General features: G+C 44.6%; 1 protein-coding gene across 11 annotated transcripts; it reads left to right on the forward strand.

The window, feature by feature from the left end:
• Positions 1-1,779: 1,779 nt before the first annotated feature.
• On the forward strand, positions 1,780-18,517 carry epn1a (epsin 1a). 11 transcript variants are annotated; one of them, XM_030369765.1, is made up of 13 exons: positions 1,780-1,888; positions 5,064-5,208; positions 5,485-5,586; positions 5,986-6,144; positions 6,443-6,571; positions 8,307-8,427; positions 8,786-8,943; positions 9,621-9,797; positions 10,873-10,956; positions 12,348-12,657; positions 13,336-13,500; positions 15,166-15,408; positions 16,637-18,517. In XM_030369765.1, the coding sequence occupies exons 3-13, from the start codon at positions 5,518-5,520 to the stop codon at positions 17,110-17,112; spliced, it is 2,091 nt and encodes a 696-aa protein (XP_030225625.1). In that variant the 5' UTR covers positions 1,780-1,888; positions 5,064-5,208; positions 5,485-5,517; the 3' UTR covers positions 17,113-18,517. The 11 variants fall into 11 exon arrangements, with proteins under 11 accessions (XP_030225625.1, XP_030225624.1, XP_030225628.1 ...); XM_030369764.1 differs by having other exon boundaries at positions 1,831-1,994; XM_030369768.1 differs by having other exon boundaries at positions 1,831-1,994; positions 13,339-13,500.
• The last annotated feature ends 11 nt before the right edge of the window (positions 18,518-18,528 follow it).

Genomic DNA, 18,528 nt, shown 5'->3' on the forward strand with positions numbered 1-18,528 from the left:
TATTATTGCTGCCATGCAGCTCTCTCTTGGCTGCTGTTACGTAACAACAACACTGGCTGCTATCACAACTGACCGGCGACACTCCGGTTACCACCACCGTTGGTAATCCTGGGGTGGATATGGCCGCTCTAAAGTTCCCTGTTGGTACGTACACACTGGGGGCTCAGGGGCCCTGCTGTGGAAACACGCTCTCCCCCAGGACAACTCAAACGCCACTTTCAACACCCCCACTTACTAGATTACCATGCACCCTTCTGCCTGCCACAGTTGTGATAAACACATAGTTTACACACAATTACATACCCCTCTGTACAGAGGGGCTTATTAAAGTGTGACGCAATCACATGTAGGTATAGTTATGTTTTCCCATTAGGTTTAATAGTAAGAGTTGTTGATTCATAATTATGTCCCAAACACAATATTGATTCCGACATGTTGTCATCAGATAATCAAGCATACATTAACATAATTAACGCGTTTGCAGGTGCGTAACCAAAAGGGCTCTGACATGCAGGGATTCTAAGCTCTGATTGAGCTTCAGTTAAGCATATGTTGGCCGCTACCTGTTTGCATTGTATGCATGGGAATCCTGTCTGAAAGTGACTAGCCTAATTGTGAAAGAAAGAACATGATGCATGTGTGTATTCGATTTTTTCTATTATTAAACTTTACAATTTTGTAGTAATATGTAGCAATGAATGTCTATGACATAAAAAGTAATAGCCTACTTGGAACGTCCATCAACAACCATAACATATTAACGTGTGTATCTATTACGTAAAATCTATTATTGTTTTAGGTTTAGGTTTCACAGACATTGCAACATGCTTAAAAGAGTTGCGATGATAGTATCAGTAAGTGGACTCATTGCATAGTGTCACATTCCTTACTCAATTAACCGTTGATCTAATCACGATAATTACACATTTTGCTCAAATTAAACGGATCAACTACAACATGATCTTTAAGAATGCAAAGAAAAATACAACAAGATGAACATATAAGCCCTGTTTAATTATTTAACTGCCATATAACTTGTTTGTTATCTGGGACCTGTTCCCATATAGTTGTTTGCTTCAGATACCCATCAATGTATCCTGCCTTTGAGGGAGAGATGGAAGAAAAAAGTTGTGTAGGATGAAAGGTTTTCTTGCATGTGATCCACATGCAAGAAGCCAGCTGTTATTATATTTCTCTGAGGGTGGGGCTCAACATGTTTCATTTATGGTTGGCTGGAGGTTTGACTCTCTGTTGCACTCATTTTGCTTTCAGTGAGGACAAAATAGTTCAAGGTTGCCTCTTTGTGGAGGACTTATGCTACAACAATGCTGAGACCATAACACAGAAGTGTCTTGTGGCTGCTAAGGAGTTTGCTGTAATTAGTAGATAGAAGATAATAGACAATGTTGTAGGCCAATGTTTTTATTTATGTGTGCTTATATATCTTATGGTAATGTGGAATGAGTAATATTATTAAGCAAATAAAAAAATAATATTGCTGCATCTACTCAAGAAAAAAATGTGAAGGAAAAATAATGAACAACCTGGCCATATAATTTAATTATTAAGCTTTATCTCATTTTCCTTCATCCAAGTTTATTTTGAATGAATTTTGTATACCCATAGTTTGGCTAAATTCATTCTGCAAATACTGACTATTTACTTGACTCATCGGACTAGATGCTGAATATTGGAAATAGATTTTTGAAGCATGAATAGATGCAGCATAATATGCAGATGGTAACTTGCACTGTATGCACGACTGCAGCCCTTTCCACAGGCAGCCCTCACCTATGCATGAGTTTGTGCGAGGGGGTGCGGTCTGCACTGTAATTGATTACGGAACCGGAAACTCGGCCATCTCCTTGTACACTCAAGCTACAACAGGGTCAGTACTGACTTGATATAGACATTTATCATGGTATTTTTTGGAAGTGGTGAGACGCTGTGGGTTGTAGAGTGAAAGTAGAAACCGTCGCATTTTCCGATATAGGGTACGTCGCCGATTCATACTTTACATCATAAGAATCGCATTCTGTTGTCAATTGTGAATTAGCTGTTGCTAGCTAGCTAACGTCAGATGTTAGCCTCCTCGGTAGCCCAGATAGCTGACTGTAGGCACACCGAGAGGGCTGATCCTATCGGTCCCTGCATGGTTATATATCTATATCTACACATACATGTGTAAATAGATAGATATATTATGATTCTGACGGACACGTCATCCCCATCCTGGTTTATGCCTGTGTTAATAGGCTTTGACCTAAATATCGTTCTGGGTTCGTTGTGAGTGGAAGTTCATAACGTTACTTATAATTAGCTAACTCCCGTAACTTGGCTCCCTGCCTCCACCACACCTTATCCCGGTTCGGGGACAACACACTGCACCTGACCCGCACCCTGGCACTGAGGTGTCAGGGCTGGAGGACGATGTCCTGGTCAACATGTCCCTGACCGAAGCTAATGTTGGTTAAACCCCCTGTGCGAAATTGTAGCTGTTGATGTGTATATTATTCAGTATAGAGGGGCTCAACCTCACCTGTATTGAGACTATGTCTACCGTGAACTGTGTGTGTGTGTGTGTGTGTGTGTGTGTGTGTGTGTGGGTCTGTGTGTGTGTGTGTGTGTGGGTGTGTGTGTGTGGGTGGGTGGGTGGGTGGGTCTAAAGTTGCATTGCTTACTTTCTGTAGAGAATGGCGCTAGGACTCATTGGTAACTAATTTAACGATCCCAGTTGGGTTGTAAGTATACACGTTATGTAAACATTTGTTACATTCATGATCATAAGTGTGAATGCTGCTGGTGCTTGTCGCACTAAAACAACAACATGCAGGTACTTTAGTGGGGGGGTGTACAAGACATTATTGAGAATATGCCTTGGAAACTCATTCAAGTTTAGCATTGTATGCAACGTAAGGTTTTTCACAATGTAAGTACTTAAAAGTCTAGTGCTGTAAACGATTTATCAATGTAACATATCGGAAAGATTAATGTCGACATGTATCTGTTTAATGAGGGTACTAACCATCATAGTATGGAGTGTTTTGGGAATTATTTCCTAGTGTGTACACGTAAAATGTAATGGTTGTTTTGGGATGAGTGGTCCGAAGTACTGAATGCTTAAAGCCTAAACATACTTCTTATCACTACCCGAATAGTCAAAAGATGTGCTTGTGTGTGTTTGAACTTTGGAACAGTGCTTTTGGTTTTTCAAACTGACTTTTGGAATGCTTATCACCATATGTTGGCTTATACAGTTTAGGCAGTTATTAGTCTAGTGGGTAATGTTTAACAAATGACTTAAATTGTGACCGTTTTCTTTATTATTTTTAGTCTTCAAGCTTTACAAATAAAATAAAAATACATATTTGGCATTACACATTGAAGACGATAATTATTAAATTTTGCATATACTTCTCTCAAACTGTCTAGCAAAAATCTTAACGATCTGGGCTCATTATTTTGTATACTGATATGCTTTGTTAACGAATTGTCATGAAAAGTGATCGCTCAATGTTGTTCATTAACACAGCAATAAATTGTCTCGTTCTAAAACCCTGTGATATTACAGGGCTCCAGACTTATTTTTTTCACTAGGAGCACTGTGGCCCCTAACTGAAAACTTTAGGGGTGCAACCAGAAATTTTAGGGGCACACACTGTTAATCAACATGCCAACCAAATATTCACATTTCTACTAATTTTCACTATTACTAAATATTTTGATAATAGATGCAGAAATTACAATGTGCTGTTTCAAATTCAGTGTCACATTTTATTGTGATTCTCATCTATCCCAACAGTTTCCAGGTTTGCGCATGCATGCGTTCGACAAGTACGGAAGCGACAGTTTCACGGGAGTGCGCCCGCTTGTTGTGCCGCTTGACAGGACGCTGAGCCTCCTCTCTGCCCGCTCGCCTCTCCATTGAGAATGCATTATCAGGCCCGACAAACGCCTCCCGTGTGAAAAGCCCTTTATGGCACCTGAAGCAGAGTCCTGCACTGGTTCGGGTGACCCGCACAATTTGGATGAAACGAGTCGGGTCGGACGACTGAACAGCGCGGGTCGGGCGCGGGTTTTGCGATTGCGAGCGAGACTTCACCGGTGCTGGATATATTAATCAGCAGCGGAGGAGTCAACTCAAGCCATCAAAAGTGGATGATGTGCTTATTTTGCGCAACAATCTAAAGCACCAAGCCAAACACCAGATAGTGTAATTCCCATCTAATGTTTCTAATTTTTCATCGGGTGCGGGTTGGGTGTCGATATCAATTTACAGCGGTTCTGGTCGGGCGACTGTCGGAACACAGGTCGGATGCGGTCTGAAGTATTGCGGGTACGGGCGGGTGCGGCGTTTGTAAAATAAGACCCGTTCAGGACTGACTTGCACTGGCACACTAGCCGTAGGTCAGAAGTACGAGTCAATCGTTTGCTTGCTCATTGTAAACGCACGTAGCAGGTTGTGAAATCGTTCTCTTTCGCACAGACGTTTACGCGCGCTCGATAACCTCTAGGACCCTCCACCTCGACGCATTAGCCACTTACAGTGGCCATTCCCTATCCTTCTTACACTCATTGGCCTGCTAAAGATTCCGGATTAACTGACGTGCCCCTTCGACGTAAAAAGAAAAAGGGCAAATTTACTGATGGAAAATTCGGTCGCACACTCACAAATTTTGGTGGCAGTCTGGAGCCCTGTACTATTAGGCTGTCTGGCTAGATTTCAGCTGTATTTTAAGTAGTGTAATTGGCTTATCAATTCAATGTCGACTATGTGAGAACTCTGTCTCTTGGGTGTAACTATTGTGAAACTTGCTTCTGGTAAATGCTAAATGTTATGCTTATTTTTAATCATGACCTTTAGGTTATTTCCTCTTTTAAAACAGTTCCGGGTACGCCTTGCGCTATTTTTATTATGTGTTCTTCCTGTTAACTCCCACTATCTTAATGGCTGCAATGTAATGGTTGAGTTTCTCATTTCTCTTGTGTGTGAGAAATGCATCCAACACTTTCCTCTATGTGTATTGTTGTCACTGAATCTGTTTCTTGTTCTCTCCTTAAAGCTGTGATTTCTGGAACCCAAATGTCGTCCTGGGAAGAGACAGACAGGCTGAGACAGAGCTCTCCGTGACCGAATTGCACTGGAGGACAATAAACCCAAAGACATCAAGAGGAGAGCGCCGCCCTTGCATTGCTCTTGCGTAACAGGTGTGCTTGGCACACATAGACACCAAGAAGAGACACCCTATAGAGCAGACCATATTATCTATCTAGCAGTCCACCCCCCTCTATCTTTCGCTCTCAATCATTGTAGCGGGCATGCTCTGTCATGTTTAAATTCTCACATAACCCGCCCTTTGACTTTATTGACCTCTATTATACTACTTGAACTATTCATGCGTACAATGGATTAATAACGATGTTGTACCGTGTTTAGCGGTGTTGTCTGTTTAATGACCCCCTTCTTCACATTCTGCCCTTTAGATTACAGCAGAGCTTGACAGCCAGACGGTTGCCATGTCGACTTCATCGCTACGGCGACAAGTAAAGAACATTGTCCACAACTACTCAGAGGCTGAAATCAAGGTTGTTCCCAGCTACTTGCCCGCCTTTCCTTCTCTTTGCTCAGCGCAGTATTGATTTATAGCTGTTAACCTGGAACTGCCCCTTATATGTAGACCGCTTGCATGCCTTTACGGTGTGTCACGCATCTCTGCAGCACATCTGACATCCTGTAGTTGTTCTTATTCGGTCCCAACCACCTCGCCTAGACTTCAGATTTCATGCTAATGCACTGATGATGATTGTTAACTGACATCCTTGTTGATGGTGGTTACATTAGCACCTCCGCTTCTTTCCCTCATCAGCGCAGCATAACATCCTGTGTGTGTGTGTGTGTGTGTGTGTGTGTGTGTGTGTGTGTGTGTGTGTGTGTGTGTGTGTTGGGTCTCTCCAGTATGATAACTACTGTGTGTGGCTCCCCAGGTTAGAGAGGCCACCTCCAACGACCCATGGGGCCCCAGCAGTTCCCTCATGTCGGAGATTGCCGACCTCACCTACAACGTGGTGGCTTTCTCTGAGATCATGAGCATGGTGTGGAAGAGGCTCAACGACCACGGGAAGAACTGGAGACACGTATACAAGGTGCGTGTTTAGTTGTGTGTGAGACCTCCCAACGGTCGTTAATTTTCTCAATGTTAAACCTGCACTATGTAGCTGTTCTACTGAAGCTTCATACTCCATAAATAAATAATAATAAAAAAAATATTAATCAATGCTAATTCTTATTTATTTTGGTCAACTTTTGCTGGCCCAATGGCGGGAAAATATTAGATAAATGACATGTCTATGACTGAATCGAAAACTGCAATAACTGTCTAACATAGTGCAAGAAACTGTGTAAGCTAACTGGTTGATGTTTTGTTTGTGTTTCCCGGAGCAGGCCATGACTCTCATGGAGTATCTGATCAAGACAGGTTCGGAGCGGGTGGCCCAGCAGTGCCGGGAGAACATCTACGCAGTTCAGACTCTTAAAGACTTCCAGTTCATAGACCGAGATGGCAAAGACCAGGTATGCGTTCACACCCTCCAAACCACACAGGGCTTACCTAATCGTTCCAGATGTGAGGCGCCGCTAACAGGCATTGTAAAGCGTGCTGCTTGGAATCCTTTCAAGGTTTTTTTACAATGCCCTCCGGATCTCGTGGGCAAACATTGGGACCGGCCAACAATAATATTTTTATTGACTGGAAATTGGTCAACCTATGGCAAAAGGATAAACCTTTTGACATAGGGATGTACCTATCAGGTTTCTTACGGGACGATACTCATCACAGATTTTTTTTTTTATAGTGAAATGTATATTAATGTGGAGTTTTCGTATGAAGATCTTTGTGCACAGATTAAATATGTAGTTTGCATGATAGTGACAGTTATTGTTAATTTGTTGAGCTGATGGAAATGCGTTGTGTTCCTTTAAGATCCGACATGACAGCATGTAAACACAGATCACTGCAGAGTTTAGTTTGTAATAATGTAGAGTGAAGCCAAACTGTTTTCTGACGAAGTTGAAACGCATAAGTTACGAAATTGTTGCGACCACCAACATCCGTGTATACATGGGAGATGCTTATAGTTGTTATTTTTGTCCCTTGTGAAGTGCTGTATATCTGTTGTCTAGATATGCATATGCGTTGTACATTTAAAAGGCTGCAGGTCTCGTGTGTTATGATTTTAAGTGAGCGAACGCCTTAATGGTGACATTTTTAGCAGTCAAACTGTCCAACCAGACAGAGCAAGGTAGGACATAGTTTTCATTCATCTTTTATTGGATTTCATTTAGAGAGTTTTGCACACATTGAAACAAGTTGGAAAAGTATATCATTGGGATAGATATTGAGCTAAAAGCACAATTCCAATATTGAACAACGTAAATAACAGGTATGCAAATGAAGCATACAGACTTTCTGGCTACCTTTGCCACAACTATGAAATTTGAACAGTACTGTATTGGTATAACACATGGTTCAGTGACATCCATGCCCATGGATGGAGTGCTGTCTACGGCTAAACGCAGGAGCTCAGTCCATGGGTCCAGCTACTGCGCATAGTGCTTATCTATTCTAGGTTTCAAAAGCCTTGAAGCCTTGGCTTCACATTGTAGCAACTATGACATGAAGGTACTATGGCTACAATTGTCTGGCTGCATAACGCTTCGCTCTCTCTCATCTTCCATTCCACTTCCTTGTCCTATCAGGTCATTGATACTTCCGTAGTTTAAACTGACTACTTAAAGTTTAGGCCTACTATTTGTAGTGTGAACCTATATTAAAATATCAACAACAAAAACACGAGGAGAGTGAAGCCCAGTGAGCCCGAGATCAAAAAACAGGTACTTCTATGGTTGGGTCAAGCCTACCTTTTGTAGTCAGCGCAGTTTCGAGATGAATTATGTTAAAGCAGGATAACGTTAATTGTCTCAGTGACTGAACCTAATGAAGCTGCGTCTTGTGCGCTATCATCTTTGAGTCACGTGATCGGCTCCTCCAATCGGCAAATTTCAAGTTGATCGGCCATTCAATTTTTTTTGTCATAATATTTAAATAGATAATCATTGTTTGCTTTACAATGGTTTAAATGTTGTAAATGTAATAACATATTTATCTTCTGATCTTCTGGTTCTGATATACAACTACAGCACACAATTAAATATGAACGGACTGCTAAGACGTATCATTATGCTCCTCCCGTGCACTGTTGGTCCTGGTCATTTCATTTTGAATGGGGCTCGTTCCTATCGTCCCCAGGGGGTGAATGTACGAGAAAAGGCCAAGCAGCTGGTGACGCTGCTGAAGGACGAGGAGCGGCTTCGAGAGGAGAGAATCCATGCCCTCAAAACCAAAGAGAAGATGGCACAGACCTCCAGTGGTGAGGCCGACCATTACCATGGACATGGACCTCTGCAACATGCTGCGCAGCACAAGCCCAGTACATTGACAAGTTCTGGGTCATTTAGCAGTCGCTTTTATCCCTAGTGAGGCTGAGCACAATCGAGGCGGACAGATGGAGCTACTGCACAGACTTCGAAGTGCAACGCAACCAAGTTTTAAAGGAATGGATATAGTGAGAGAATAGTATAGTACCCATAGGGATAGTAAGATAGTCGATTTAAAAAACAAACGTAAAAAACAAACGTCATAAGATGTTGCCTCTCAACAAAGTTACTTACTTCTCGGATAGACGCTCATCTCTGACCTTAGCAGTGTGGTGTATTCATTTCTCTCAGCCTCCTCTGCTCCCTCAGCGCCAGGCCTGGGGGGCAGTCTCTCGTTGGGCTCCCACTCTGGGGGGGCCGACCCTGAGCAAGCCTGGCCGCAGAGCTCAGGGGAGGAGGACCTGCAGCTCCAGCTGGCATTGGCCATGAGTAAAGAAGAGGCGGAGCAGGTAACATACAGCAGCCTATCAGAGGGCGCTAGAGGCGGGTCATACCTGTACTTGGCTATGAATTCTGACAGCAATAGGCAACCATGTGCCATGAGGAGCATATATCGTTTTCATACCCAGAAGCCACTGAACATGCCAGTTTAACAAAGCACAATCTCTTGCAAAGTAACAAGTGCAATTAGCCACTCAATCGTTTGCCCAAGAGCAACACAAGCTGAGGGAATGTTTGAGCTAGAGGGTCTATCAGCTTCTTCCTGGCAGGCGTTAGTGATCCATCAGGTTCTGCAAAACCAATGGAGGCAGCCCCTCGAGGGAGGCATCCTACTTTAGCACTGACTGAACGGTTGACCAACTGACCTGACCGGTCCGGTGAAAGGACTATTACTCGCCTCCGCTGTGTGATGCGGTTTGAGCGGCCGCCTGTGTAGGACACACTTATCTTGGTGTCTTGATTGCCGTGGTTAACTTTTGATGGGTACATATTGCCCATCAGCTGACCCACCAGAGCAGTGGACTGCCGTGGCAGGTGGGTATGAACTGCATATACCCTAGGGCCCTCCAGCGCTCATGGTTTCCTATTGCTAGTATGTGGCAATGACGCGTAGTGCAATGCTAAACCAAGACAGTACTAAACCTGCCAACAAGTTACCTTTTTTTAATAGTTTTTTTTTTCTTAGTTCGGATTCCAGCACGTGTGTGTACGCGGAGAAAGCGATGACGGATTATTTACGCCGTTGCCCACTCGGCTTTGCTCTCACCATTTGACCCCTGACCTCCCCCAGACTAGCACGGCCCCTCTGGAGGACGCAGAGCTCCGCTATGCACTCACACTCAGCAAGGACATGCTACAAAAGGTCAGGGGTTATAGGACTTGGTCACCTGACCGGTCAACTAACTACGACCTATCTTTCTGTCCGTTAGTACGCAATCTTTCTTTCAATTTGACTCTTATTGATCAATCAAAGAAACAAACTTCTCTAATTCGCTTGTTAAAGGATGAAAAGGTTTGATTTGGCCGTTCATCCCCTATATTGAAAACATATCTCTATAACAATAAACAATATATAGTAAAATCTATTTTGGGGAATATAGCAGCTTTCCTGCTAAATATTGATATGTATTAAAAGCTGCACTATGGACATTAACCCTTCAAGCTAAGGACCGGAAATTATGTGATTTTGTAGCGTAATTGTGCATGGCATGACTTATTGGACTAAATTAACCCAGCAGTGACCAAGTGCTTTGCCCTCTCCCGTTTCCGTTTATCCAGAATGCATGGCTTAAATGAAGAATTCAACTCCTCCTTGCCTTCACATGTATTAACTCTGTGGGACTTCTCGATTTCTTTGGGGGGGATAGACATGTTGTGTATTTTTCTATTATCAGACCGATGTTTTATATACAGTAAATCTACGCTGAAGAAAGTTTAAACCTCATCAAGGTCTAACAAGCCTATCAGACCTAGGCTATCCTCTTTGGATGGTTTGTATAGCTGATAATTAGTTAACCTGTTGACTAATTCAGCCTTTGGAGTTATTTATTTTTTAGCTCATACAAACAGCTCACGGAGTCCCTGATGAAAAATCAACCTGTCCTTTCTCTCCACGGCAACGACACCAACACAAGCAAAATCTGGCCGCACCTTTTTGTACACGGGTTGGGGAACATTTTGACCGGCTTGGTGCTTCGGGACGTATGAATGAGCGGTGGATGATATGAGTGCTTTCTTTCATTTTTCACTTTTAATTTGATTCCTTTTCCTTTCTGAAACTTCAGTTTCTTTTTCAGTTTCCGCCCTCCCTGGGGTCACACGTTAGTCCGTAGGGAAGGGTAAAGCCGCCCCCTGCGACCGCCTCGGTGTGACCTCTTTACGAAGGCGCCAGAGGGCCGCTGACCTCCCAGCTGTGTGTGTGTGTGCGTGGTTGGCAGGAGGAACGACTGCGCAGAGGTGACGACCTGAGACTGCAGATGGCCATCGAGGAGAGCAAGAGGGAGAAGCCAAAGCCAGAGGAGGTGTGTGTTGAATGTGCCTGTTTTCGCTACAGTGGGCACACACTCTTGAGCAAGTGCTGCTCTTTTCCTCTCTCGCTCTCCTGGCTTTACCTGCTCTAGCTGTGTCTCACCTGTGTGTGTGCGTTGGCGCGTGCGCGTGTGGGGAGGCACACTCAGCCGCACCTCAGTGAGGGCTGTCTGTGCCTCCTGGGGGTCTGCTTCATGGCGACTCGGTGAGGAGATGGCGGGTGTCTGCGTTAGGCCAATGACAACAAATCAAGCATTTTGCAATCAGATATTATTATTTTTTACGCTGCAGTCACATCAAAGTGGAGAGCTGGAAGCATGAGGATGAGGCGTGGGAGGAGTCAGACCAGGGGCGGAGCCGTGGCAGTGGGAGGGTAGCAGGCAGATTGGTTTATGGGAGGAGTCAGACCAGGGGCGGAGCCGTGGCAGTGGGAGGGTAACAGGCAGATTGGTTTATGGGAGGAGTCAGACCAGGGGCGGAGCCGTGGCAGTAGGAGGGTAGCAGGCAGATTGGTTTATGGGAGGAGTCAGTTTAGTCAGTATTTTCACGCTTCAACTCTGACTTCTGCCCTCAGCCGCCAGACTGCGTCATTTGAGGGTCGCCTCCATGTGTGTTTGGTTAGAAAATCTATTTCAGTTTGGCAGTGAGCCTCCAGGAAATAAAATATTCAGTTCCCTCTGAGAATATTCAAAGCATTCTTTTGGCTGGCTTTGAATATGCTCACCCAAAGGTGAACCCTTTTGAGTTTGATTATCTGAACGCTCCGCCATCTGAAAGGGCATGCATGTTAGGGTTCTCTGTCCTCAGTGTTTGGCCCGTAAGTGTAGTTGATCTGAAAAGGTTTTTTATATGATGAGGGGATGACCTCATTAGATAAGGAAATGCCGAATATTTCCTTGTTTTCCATATGTGATGAGGTCATCCACTGCAGGCATTATGCGTGGCCTTTTTGTATGGAAGAATTATATTTTTTTATCATACCAACTAGTGGGGATTCTTTAGAATACATATTGCACTGCATATGACTTCAAATGCTAAATTCAAGAATCCACACCGTGTATCTGGCATTGTAAGGTATGACATTTCTTCTTTTTCCTTAAACCTCTATGCATATTGTAAACTCTAATTCACTCCCCTTGAACACATTCTAACATTAATATTGAATCTTTATCTGTCGTTACAATCCTACTGAAATATGCTAAAAGATAATGTGTAATATTATAATCCAGAACCATTCTACAATAGTTGTCCTCTCCTCCTCATTACTTGTATGTATTTTAACTAACTCTCCTCTCCTCTTCCCCTGCAGTCAGCGTGTGTTGTGTGTGTTGAACCGTCTCTCAGCATAGCGGTGTGTTGTAACTCCCCACACTGTCCTGTCCAGGGCGCTCTCATGGAGCTGGGTGCTGTCGACCCCTGGGGAGCCGCCGCGGCCGCCGGGGCCTCTGCCGCCGCGGCCCCCGTGGGCTCCGCGGGCCCCTCCCCTCCACACACTGTCCCTCTCCCCTCGGCCTCCGGGCCGTGGGGCGCGGCGCCCGCCGACCCCTGGGGCGCGGCCTCCCCCGCCTCTCCCCAGAGTGCAGACCCCTGGGGCGGGGCCAGCCCCCCCACGGTAGCCCCTCCTCCTCCGGACCCGTGGGGCGAGACCACCAACCACAGGGCCAACAACGTGGATCCCTGGGGACCCACCGCAGGTGAGTGGCTCCTGCTCCCGCGTACCGGCCAGGGGGATCAATACAGGGACGACCCAAGGGAACCCTCCGATGTCCTGGTCTTTGGAGGAAAACGACAAAAGCAAAAAATGTGCTCTGTTCCGCTGTCGTTGTACCGCAAGCTAACATAGAAGCCACTGCTCGTTTCCTTCTGTCATGTGTGTTTCCATGGTGACTATGGTTCTATTCATCATCCACTGTGGTGCTTTCATTTGGAAAGCCAGCATGCTGGAACCAGCCCCCACCCCTCCTCCCCCCAGTGTCTAAACCACAGAATGTTTCTTATCCTCTTGTCTCTACTCAGGACTCACTGTGGCCGTGAGACATCTCTCTCCCGCCATGCCCTTTTAATTTGATATGAGCTAGCCTGTTCTCCTCAGCGCCCACCACCCTGTTCCCCACCTGGTGCACGGGGGTTAGACGGGGGCGGTGAAGAAGCCTCGTGAAGCTGCTTCACCGCCCCGTCTAACACCCGTGGCGACGGGGGATGGGGGGTGTTCCAGAGGTCTTGGGGAGACCACCGCTGTTTATACTCCCAGCCAAGCATGCTGCTTCCCTGTGTACTTTGGACGGTTCTTGTTCTGTTATTTTAGTTCTGTTAACCCCCCCCCCCCTCCCCCTCCCCTACCCTCCCTCCTTCCGTCTCCCTACCCGCTGTAGCAGTGACCCCCCCAAGTGCCGATCCCTGGGGCTCCCCAGTGGCCCCCAGCAATTCTTCATCAGGGGGGCCGATAGACCCCTGGGCGGGGAACGGGGCCCTCCCGGCCTCTGACCTTATCAATTCTGACCTGTGGAGTGGCACCGCCAAACACCCTAACGGCACAGGTACATACGTCCACGGCTCCCTGGAGTCGTAACACGCAGGTCGCGCTAAAACTATAGCGCGATAGGCAGTGTTGTGCCTAAACGCGTTCATTGAACGATAGTATAGACCGTTGCGATTCCCATTGAAACTAATGGCGCAGTGATTATTCTTCAAAACAAGAGCTGCTAAATTGTGAAAAATGAATTAAACTGTAATCAGACAAAGCGGTTTTATGCTATCGACCCTAGAGTATCTGTGGTATAAAGGCTGGGACGAATTTCGAATTATAAATATGTACAATCCATACCGTTAGCTCTCTGGCTCGATCAGCGGACTAGAATACCTCCTAGAATCATTGCTTGTTGGCCGCAAACGGAATGGGGGGCTGTGTACGTTTGGTTGTGGTCTTTTTGCTTGGTTCTCCGTCCCAACAGTAGGGCTAGAACTGAGCGAAAAGATTACAACCAAACGGGAACACCCCTCTCCCCCTTCCGTTTCCGGCCAACAAGCAATGAGTCTTCCAAAATAAATCAATGGGATTTACAAAATGCGCTAAATGTGCAATAAAACACGATAGAAACTGTATTTCGCTACGATACTTGATTCAACCATTCTATTTCATCCTAGACGTACCAGAAAGGGGGCTCAATTTTCAAAATACCGGAAAAATAATAATAGCTCACAGCAACATATTGAAAAAAAGAACTATGAACTAGTTCATTTTTGGAACTGTGAACTTTGTTCAAGATTTTGAATTATGAACGTTTAACTGAACTACTTCATTTTAAAATTTGTGAACTGAACTTTGAACTAGTTCACGTACAAAGTGAACTTTCCCAACACTGGCGATAGGTACTATATATATATATATATATTAGGGCTGTCAGTTAAACGCGTTATTAACGGCGTTAACGCAATCCAATTTTAATGGCGTTAATTTGTTTATCGCGCGATTAATGCAAATTCATATTAGATTTTTTTTTTTTTTTTCAAAGAAATCAAGGGATATTTAATATAGAAAAAAGATTTTCGATTAATCGCGTATGACAATAATGCGATTAAATCTTTTAATCGCTTGACAGCCCTAATATATATATATATATATATATACACATACACACACATACATGCATACATACATACACAAACAATTATTTGCCGAAGGTGAAGTGAATAGTGGGGAATAAAGACCCCGAGACCGAAGGTCGCCTGAGGTGAATAATTGTTTTAGTATGAACTACACGTGAACACTCCAAAAATAAACGACAAATTTTTGCCAGGATTTATTTGCTTTTATTAGTGGTTTATTTGTTTTTATTAGCGTGACGAGATGACCGCTACGCCATGAAAACGATATCCTGAGTTTGAGATCTCAATCATGGGATATTGCCGAATATCCTGAGATAGCGAACCAATCAAATTGCGCCATCTTAGGAGGTTTACGTGTAGCATATACTAAATATATAGTAGGATCAATATATATATCGGTACTCGCTGGGCAAAAGAAAATCATAACCCAATATATACATTATTATTCATTAATTTGCATGCTACATCTCATTCTCCCTTGTGTGTTTGTGATAGTGGTTGATCTAGAAATGTATGAGTGCATTGCACTGTGCCCACGCGTCCCTCCTCCCCCCCCCCCACACCGATACAACCCCCTCTGCCTGCGTCCCTCCCAGGCGACCCCGAGAGACGGGGCTCCTCGGCCACGGGGGGCGACAGCATGGGCTCGCCGGTGCCCTTCGACCTGTCCTCCCTCGGGACCACGCTGCCGGTCCGCAAGACCCCCGAGTCGTTCCTGGGTCCCAACGCGTCGCTGGTGGACCTCGACGCACTGGTGTCATCTAAACCCAGGGCCAAGCAGCCTCCGCCCCCCTCCATCTCCTCCTCTTCAGCGCACAACCCTTTCCTCCAGAGTACAGGTCAGTTTAGGCTCCGCCCCCGCATGGCCGCCTCTTCTTTCTCTCACTTGTTGAGCTGGGTAAAGCGGTTTCAGGCAGGGCATATAGGAGTCATTATTTGGTAGTGGCTCCTGATCCTCCACAAAAAGGGGTGCGACGCCAAGTGCTTTTTAATGTCAATCAATAAAGTCCGATTTAAGTGTGATGATGATCCACAGTCTACCCTAATAACCAAATGGCTATTTTTCCAAGAGAGTATCTTAATATGTCAATTCTACAAAACATGAAAAAATGAACCTGATTACACGACTCTCAGCCTGTTGACTTGATTGGGCAGTTCAAGAATGAGCCTGCTTAGTATGCCTTCTCACACACTCATTGCATGTTGGTGCAATATACATGGAATGCACAATCTCTGAGACTGGGCAGGGGAATGACGACCGAGTAGAGGTAGCTTTTGTTAATGTTGTGAATCATGGTTTTTCACTCAATTACAAGGGTAGTGTTTACAAGTATTTTATTGCACCCCTAAAGCATTATATTGTTTGACGACCGGTGACCAATGGGTTAGGCACGTGACCTGGCCACGCTTCCTTGAGAGATCAGTTTTAATGACAACATATCTCTATCTTCAGTCTAGATTCAATATAGCGCAAACCACCTCTTAAGAAGGTTTAAAAGCGGTTGTCAAAAACTCTCAAACAACAATTCCCGGCGGTTTAAACGGGTAAAACATCAGTCTTTTTTTAATTTGTGGTTTAGAACAAATTAAAAATGCTTGTACAAACAAGGTCAAGGTCAAGCAATCACACTTATTCGTTAATTGTGTCTTAAATTAAAGTAACCCAGGACGTGCAAGATTTCAGATTTCTGACTTAGAGATGGTTCAGGTTTTGAACTATCTCTAAACATGAAGAAGAAAGGGCCTTTTATACTCTTCAACCTAACCCTGAGCTCCAATGAATTCTATCCTGAGGTCACAGAGCTATCCAGCATTCAAGGCTTTTGACCAATCGTTTATACATTAAACACACTACTTAGTTCCGTCTATAGCTGTGTAACACAATGGTAGCATTTTAGATTTAAACTATTTCCCCCTGTATCAATAAGAACTCAGATTGCAATGTTCCTCAGACCATCATTTTGAATTGTAAAACAAACCTTCACTTAAATGAACACTACGATGCCCTTAACAACCATTTAATCACCAAGATCCCATGCAGAAACTGTACCTGTCTCCATCTCCCAGGCTCGTCTCCCGCCCCCGGCATGGCAGTGACCCCCGGCAGCACCATCTCAAGCAGGGGCGTGTCGCCAGCACCTCCCTCCTGCTCCAACCCGTTCGGCGCCTCCATCTCACCACAGCCGTCGTCGCTGGGCCTGAGCGGCCTCCGCTCGAGCCCCGTGCCCCCCAACCCCATGCTAGGGATGGGGGGCATGGGGTCAATGGGCTCCATGGGCTCCATGGGTTCTATCGGCGTAGGCATGGGGTCTCCGGGAATGGGCCTGGGCATGATGCAGCCCAACCCCATGGGCATGCCCTACGGCGCTCTCTCGCCCATGGGGGCCACAGGCCCCTCCCATTTCCTGGGTTCTGGAGGAGGGGCGCCTCCTCAACTGATTTTGGGGGGTCCCGGCGGAGCAGGGGGAATGATGGGGGCGGGGGGACCGATGGGAGGAGGGGGAGGCACGACGGGAGCCAGCACCAACCCTTTTCTTCTTTGAGAAAGTTTCACCACAGCTCCCCCTCATCAGTTTTCACCTCCCCCCACCGTCTCCCTCTCTCTCCCCATCACCTCTCCCCCCAACACACACGCACACACACACACACACACACACACACCGTTGGTCCTCCTTCAACACAGAACTGTTTGTGTCCAAAACAGAAATTGGTGTACATCTATATATTTAAAGAAAAGAATCATGTAACAAATTATGGTCATTTGTTTTCCATAGAGCGCTTTACAATTTCTACTGATGGAATATGTTCTTATCTGGTCACTTAATTTCGCAGTGGGTTTTCTTGGGTGGGAAATAGACATCTATTTATTTTGTTATAATCCTGTTTTAGTCCATGTATTGTTTCCGGTCCGGTCTGAGACCAGGTGGGTCTACGATGAGTAGTGTCTTCACTATTGTATACTAATACTGCACTGATAGAGAGGGAGCATGGCCACTAGAAAACAGAACAGAAACTAACTTTTGTCCGACTCGTCTGTCCCTCTTTTCCCTCTGAAATGAAAAGCGTGCAAGAAGGATGATTTTATAACGAACTCCTGACTGGGACTTGGACTGGGAAGATTTTTAGCATTTCACAATACCAACGTTTTCACATTTTAATTTAATCTTACATTTTAATTTATTTCCTCCACTTTAGGGAAGACAAACACCTTGAAAATCGAGCTCAATGCCGTGATGAAGCTTTTTTCATAATTGTTGTAGAGATTTAATGGACGATCATTTATGATCTGATGGGGGAGACTGAATGTGTATTGAATGTTTGCATCAATGTGTGAATGAAAAAAAATATGAACGCTTACGAGTATGGAAGTACGCAACATCGCAAGAATCTGTTTTAGTGTCAGTGTGTCATTCTGTCAACATCTTTTCTAGATTATATTTGTGAACCAATAAGCCAGATCCTGAATGTTAATAGTTTTGCTTGAAAAAAAAATCACTTCTATCGATCGCTATTTAATGTTGGGACTTCAAATTTGGTAAAATATGGGTCACACATTTCGCCAATATTATTTCAATCTTTCTTTGCATTAATCAGAAGAATAGTTCATTTGTGGTCACATTTTCATCATGGGGTCCTTGGTGGACAGGGTCCCCAGAGCTCGGCTGTCCTTCATCTCATCCTTCGTTCCTGAGGGGAAGTTGCAGATGCTTGCTTAAAAAGACAATTACTTCAACAAATGAAAGAAGAAAAACAACTGGGACTTGGTGACATGCTCCATGCTGTTCTTTTAATTTAGTTTGAATTTATTTTATATCAGTGAAAAGAAAATCTTTTATCGGGTAAGATTTAACTATGTGTGGTGTTGACTGTGAACATTCACATTTGAAAAGTAAAATAAAAAAAAAAGATCAAAAGAAATTTATCAAATAAAAAGAAAAACACAAAGGATGTTTGATTGG

The sequence above is a fragment of the Gadus morhua genome, chromosome 11, assembly GCF_902167405.1.
Source record: "Gadus morhua chromosome 11, gadMor3.0, whole genome shotgun sequence".
Taxonomy (NCBI): Eukaryota; Metazoa; Chordata; class Actinopteri; order Gadiformes; family Gadidae; genus Gadus; species Gadus morhua.